The sequence below is a fragment of the Octodon degus genome, unplaced genomic scaffold, assembly GCF_000260255.1.
Source record: "Octodon degus isolate 3935 unplaced genomic scaffold, OctDeg1.0 scaffold00063, whole genome shotgun sequence".
In the NCBI taxonomy this organism is placed as follows: Eukaryota; Metazoa; Chordata; class Mammalia; order Rodentia; family Octodontidae; genus Octodon; species Octodon degus.
The window spans coordinates 1,283,071-1,287,668 of NW_004524639.1; the positions used below are offsets into that span (position 1 = coordinate 1,283,071).

Here is a 4,598-nt window from a genome sequence, read left to right on the forward strand (position 1 = left end):
TCCAGAACTTCCAAAAAAATCCACTGCAGTCACCAATAACCAATAAATATGTGCATTCCAAACAGAAAATGAAAACTCAGTTGTATCTCACATGAGTTATTTTCTTCTTTTAAATGTTTTAGAAACAGCATTTTACTTAAAAAAAATCATATTTAAGCCGGGTATGGTGGTGTACAACTATAATCTCAGCATTTGGGAAACTGAGGCAGTAGGATTGCCTTGAGTTTGAGGCCAGCCTGGGCTATATAGTGGGTTCAAGGCAGCCTGCACTGCATAGCAGGATCTTGTCTCAAACATCAAAACTGAATTTAATCTTACATTTTCACGCTTCAGAAATAGGTGATAAAAGGGCTGAGGAGATGGCTCAGTAGAATAAGCGCTTGCCTGGCAAGCATAAGGGACTGAGTTCAATGCCCGGTTCTGCAAAAAAAAAAAAGTATTATATTTGAAGTATGAATTCAGATGACACACCCCTTGTGTTTTTGTCTGTTTTAGAAATCCTCCCTGGACAGATTCCTATTTCTTGTGGATCATTAACCACATCATCTGCAAGGATGAAAGTTGTCAAGTTCGTAAGCGAGATGCTCTTCCTGGCCGCCATGTTTTCAGCCTGTTCTGGAGAAATTCCAGTGACGGTGATGTGCTCCATGGACTGGTTCATGGTCACCGTACACCCCTTCATGTGGAACGACGACGTGTACGTGCACTTTCATGAGCTGCACTTGGGCCTGGGTTGCCCCGTCAACTATGTTCAGACACACATCTACCAGTTCACCTACCGCGTCACGGAATGTGGCATCAGAATCAAGGCTGTCTTTCCTGATGTAATCATCTACAGCTCCGAGCTCCACTATGCCTCGAAGGATACGTCATCTAAGTATGTGATCCCAGTGTCATGTGCTGCCCCCAAACGTTCCCAATGGCTCCCCATAGCCCACTCCACGCAAGGTGCCAGCCAGGGTGCAGCTGAGGCCAACACTGATGATACACAGCAGCAGCTGACCACCTTGTCAGAACCCAGTGCAACAGCTCACTGCGATTGTCCATTTTGTGTCTTCAATGACCAGCAGACGGAGGCCCCCCAAAACGAAGCAGAGGCTCAAGATGATTTTCCCAGTCTATCACCTTATTTTGTTACTATTTCTGAAGATTAGTGTCTTCACTTGGATGAGCTGACCGAACTCATGTAATCCCCAGGGTTACCTGAGTCTCCTGAAGATTTTTCTCAAGTTAGCATGTAGTATATTTTAGTTTTAGAAAAAATAAGTGTCACTATGACAACTTTATGATTACTTCTTTGAAACTATTTCTATATCTTTTTTAAAAACAATATAAAATTCTCATGGCACAAAAATATCAGTTGGGTGTCTTTATTTCATAGATAGATAGATAGATAGATAGATAGATAGATAGATAGATAGATAGATGGCTTAGCTCTATTCTGAGTGGTGTGCAAACATCAATGCCTGGACTCTTTTCTCTAGCATGACTTATATCTCCTTTATGGTCCTCTAAGAAAGCCTCATGTGATCTGACTCTATTTTCTGCACCACGAACTTAAAACAACTTCATGCCTTCTTAGTTTGATCCACAGCAGTATCAATTGTCATGAGTTGCACTAGTGATTTTTAAATTACCAGTGGTCCTAAAAGCAGCACAAGTCCCATCCCCAGCTCTAGATGGTAGGTTCCTGAGACTAAGAGCTGGATCTTACACTTCAGTCACAGAATGATATACTTTGAAAGGAAGCCCCATCCCCTAGAACACAGGATTAGAAAAGTTTCACCAAAGTTTGGCTGCATATCAGCTTTCTCAAAGGCTTGGAGGAATGAGAGCAAGTTAATTGGTCAGCAAATACTTCTTTAGTGCTACTGCATACTGGGTATGGGTCTAGGCACTGAAGATATAACAGTAAGTAGAAAAGGGATCAGAGAAATTGAGATTGCACAGATGATGGGCAAATAAGTAAGTGAGCAAATAAAGTCAGATAATACAAACTTCTGTGGAGAATTTACAGCAGAGACATGACAGAAGCAGAGGAAGGAGCCTCTGAGGACTTGTGATTTGAACTCAGTCTCAAATGTGTATAAGGAGCCAGTCCTGGGACAGTCTGTGGAAAAACACATTGCACAGAGTAGAAGCATCTCATTTAGTTCTCTCTATAGTGCTATGAATAGTCTTATCACACCCAATTTCAAATCAGGAAACCGAGGCACAGAATGACTAAGCGAGCTGCCAAAGGCCACCCACCTATTGAAAAGCAGACTATTTCAAAGCATCATGCTAAATACCACAAATTCATACAGTTTTGATTTGCCAGTAACCATTAGTTTTCAAAGAAGTGGGCAGTGTTTTAAGGCAGTGCTTATACATGTTAATATCAGCAAAGTGTTTTAGTTGATGAATAAATATGAGGAATACAGTCATGAGTGAAGAAACACAGTAATCCACTTAAAAATCCCTTTCTGCTTCTTGAGGAAGACCAAGAAACTTGGAAGCAGCATATTCCTGTAACAAATCTTTACTGTACTTGTTCTATGTGTCAGGGACCATTGTAAAGCCGAGGATACAGTGGTGAACAAGACCAACACAGTCTAATGGTGAAGTGGACAAATTAAAATACCTGAGGGGATAGAAGTTATTCCAACTCCTCTGCAATTGCAGAGGATGAGCTTGTGCAAAGCCATGAGGATGGGGGCTGGGGTCATGGGTACCACTGAAAGTAGTCTAGTGCAACACCATGGAGGCATGGTGAAGGCACAGATGACAGTTACAAGCAGGAAAGCCAGAGAAGCCACAACATATGAGCTAGTCCTTTTTTCTCCTCTTCTGTCCTCACCAGCTTATGGATCTTCAGACACTGAAACACACACAAAAAATCTGGGAAAGAACCAATGTTAAACACATTAGCTCGACTGTGTGCTAGCTGAGGATTTCACAACTGCAATGGACAGTCTCGACAAAAGCACCAATTGTGTGTAGTGTAGCAGCCTCGGAAGGAACCCAAGGCAAAGCCGGTAATGGTAGTAGTTACCATGTGCCAGATATTTTGCTTAGATCATCTCATTTAATGCTCATAATAGGTATGTAAAGGAAAAATAATTTTCCCTCTTTTATAGATGAGGAGACTAAAGCTCAGAGAAATTGAGCTTGTGCAGCTAGTAAACAGCATCACTAGCACACAAATCAGTCTGTCCCACTGCACAGTCTGCTTTCACTTGCATACTTGTTATGGTTTGGTCTTTTTTCCACAAAATGAATGAGTATTTATTATTCTAGTTCACAGACTTTGAAATTATTTAAAGGCAGTTCATGGAAAACAATGTACAAAGTTTAACAAGTACTTTTGAGGTAATCCACAAAGCTGCTCTTCTTGTAAATGCACAATTTCTTTTTCGTTAAGTGGCTAAAGAGAGTTTCCACACATTTTGAAATGTCCCCCCAAATTCATGTGCTACCAGCTTGCTTTTTAGCTGATGGGCTTGTTAGAAAGCAAGCCCATTATGAGAGCCCCATCTGTTATCAACTAATCTATGGATGAGATCATAACTTTTTTTATAAATTTAGGACAGGGTCTACAAGGTGTTCAGGGTGTCACTGCTAGAATGGACTCATAGTGATCCACCTGTTTACAACCTCCCAAGAGCTGGGATCACAGGCACTCACCACCATGTCCAGTCTCAATCACCATCTCAGCACGCCCCGGGGGCGGGGCTGGCATGAAATGCCAGGGATCAAATCCCAGCCACTGGAGATCATTATTTGATGACATTATTGGGAAGGAATGGGGCCTGACCTTGGAGACTCTATCTGGTCTGTGGCTCATTCTTCTTGGACTCTTTTTTTTTTTTCATGATTTCACCATATAATACCTAAAACCACTCCCAGAGAAGAGAATCTTCTGTGGGATGGAAGATCCAGTAAGATTTGCAGTTCAAGTTAAGCAATGATCCCATTCTCAGAAGATAGTAATGACTTAGTTAAGCGAAACAGAATGAGAAGAGGAGGGGGCAGAAGGACAAAAAATTTCCGTGAGGGTAAGCACTGAGACAGGGTGAACGAGCCCATGTTGAAGGAAAGGCACCAAAGTGGACAAATGCTCTAACCTGGGTGAGATGAGATAAGAACATTAGATGAAGAAAGGACCCCAAGGGTAAGGAGAAAAGAAACTGAACCATTTTAAGTAAATAACAAGATTTCAATTATTTTAGCCTAGGCTGGCCAGATAGCTCAGCAGACTAAAGCACCTGCTTAGGCAGGCTCAGTGACCCTGTTTGATTCCCGGCATGCTGTGCTGGCCCCACCCCTGCACATGGTGAGGGTATGATTGAAACTGCCAGTGGAGGTATGCACCTGTAATCCCAGTGCTTGTGAGGCTGAAAACAAGAGGATCACTATGAGTCCAATCTGTGTAGTGAGACCCTGTAGACCCTGTACTAAATACATAAAATAAATAAAATTATTTTAGCTTATCATGATTAAGAAAATAATTGAGTAGCACAGGTGAATCTGCAATGTGGAAAGTTCCAGACCCTGAATCAGAGAGGAGAGGGTACAAGGAAGACATAGGACTGAGGGTAAGTTCTGATCTGCCTGAA

General features: G+C 41.9%; 1 protein-coding gene across 1 annotated transcript; it reads left to right on the forward strand.

The window, feature by feature from the left end:
• The first annotated feature begins 554 nt into the window (after positions 1-554).
• Positions 555-1,154, forward strand: Plac1 (placenta specific 1). Its single transcript, XM_004648945.2, has one exon. It carries the CDS (start codon positions 555-557, stop codon positions 1,152-1,154), a length of 600 nt encoding a protein of 199 aa, XP_004649002.2.
• The last annotated feature ends 3,444 nt before the right edge of the window (positions 1,155-4,598 follow it).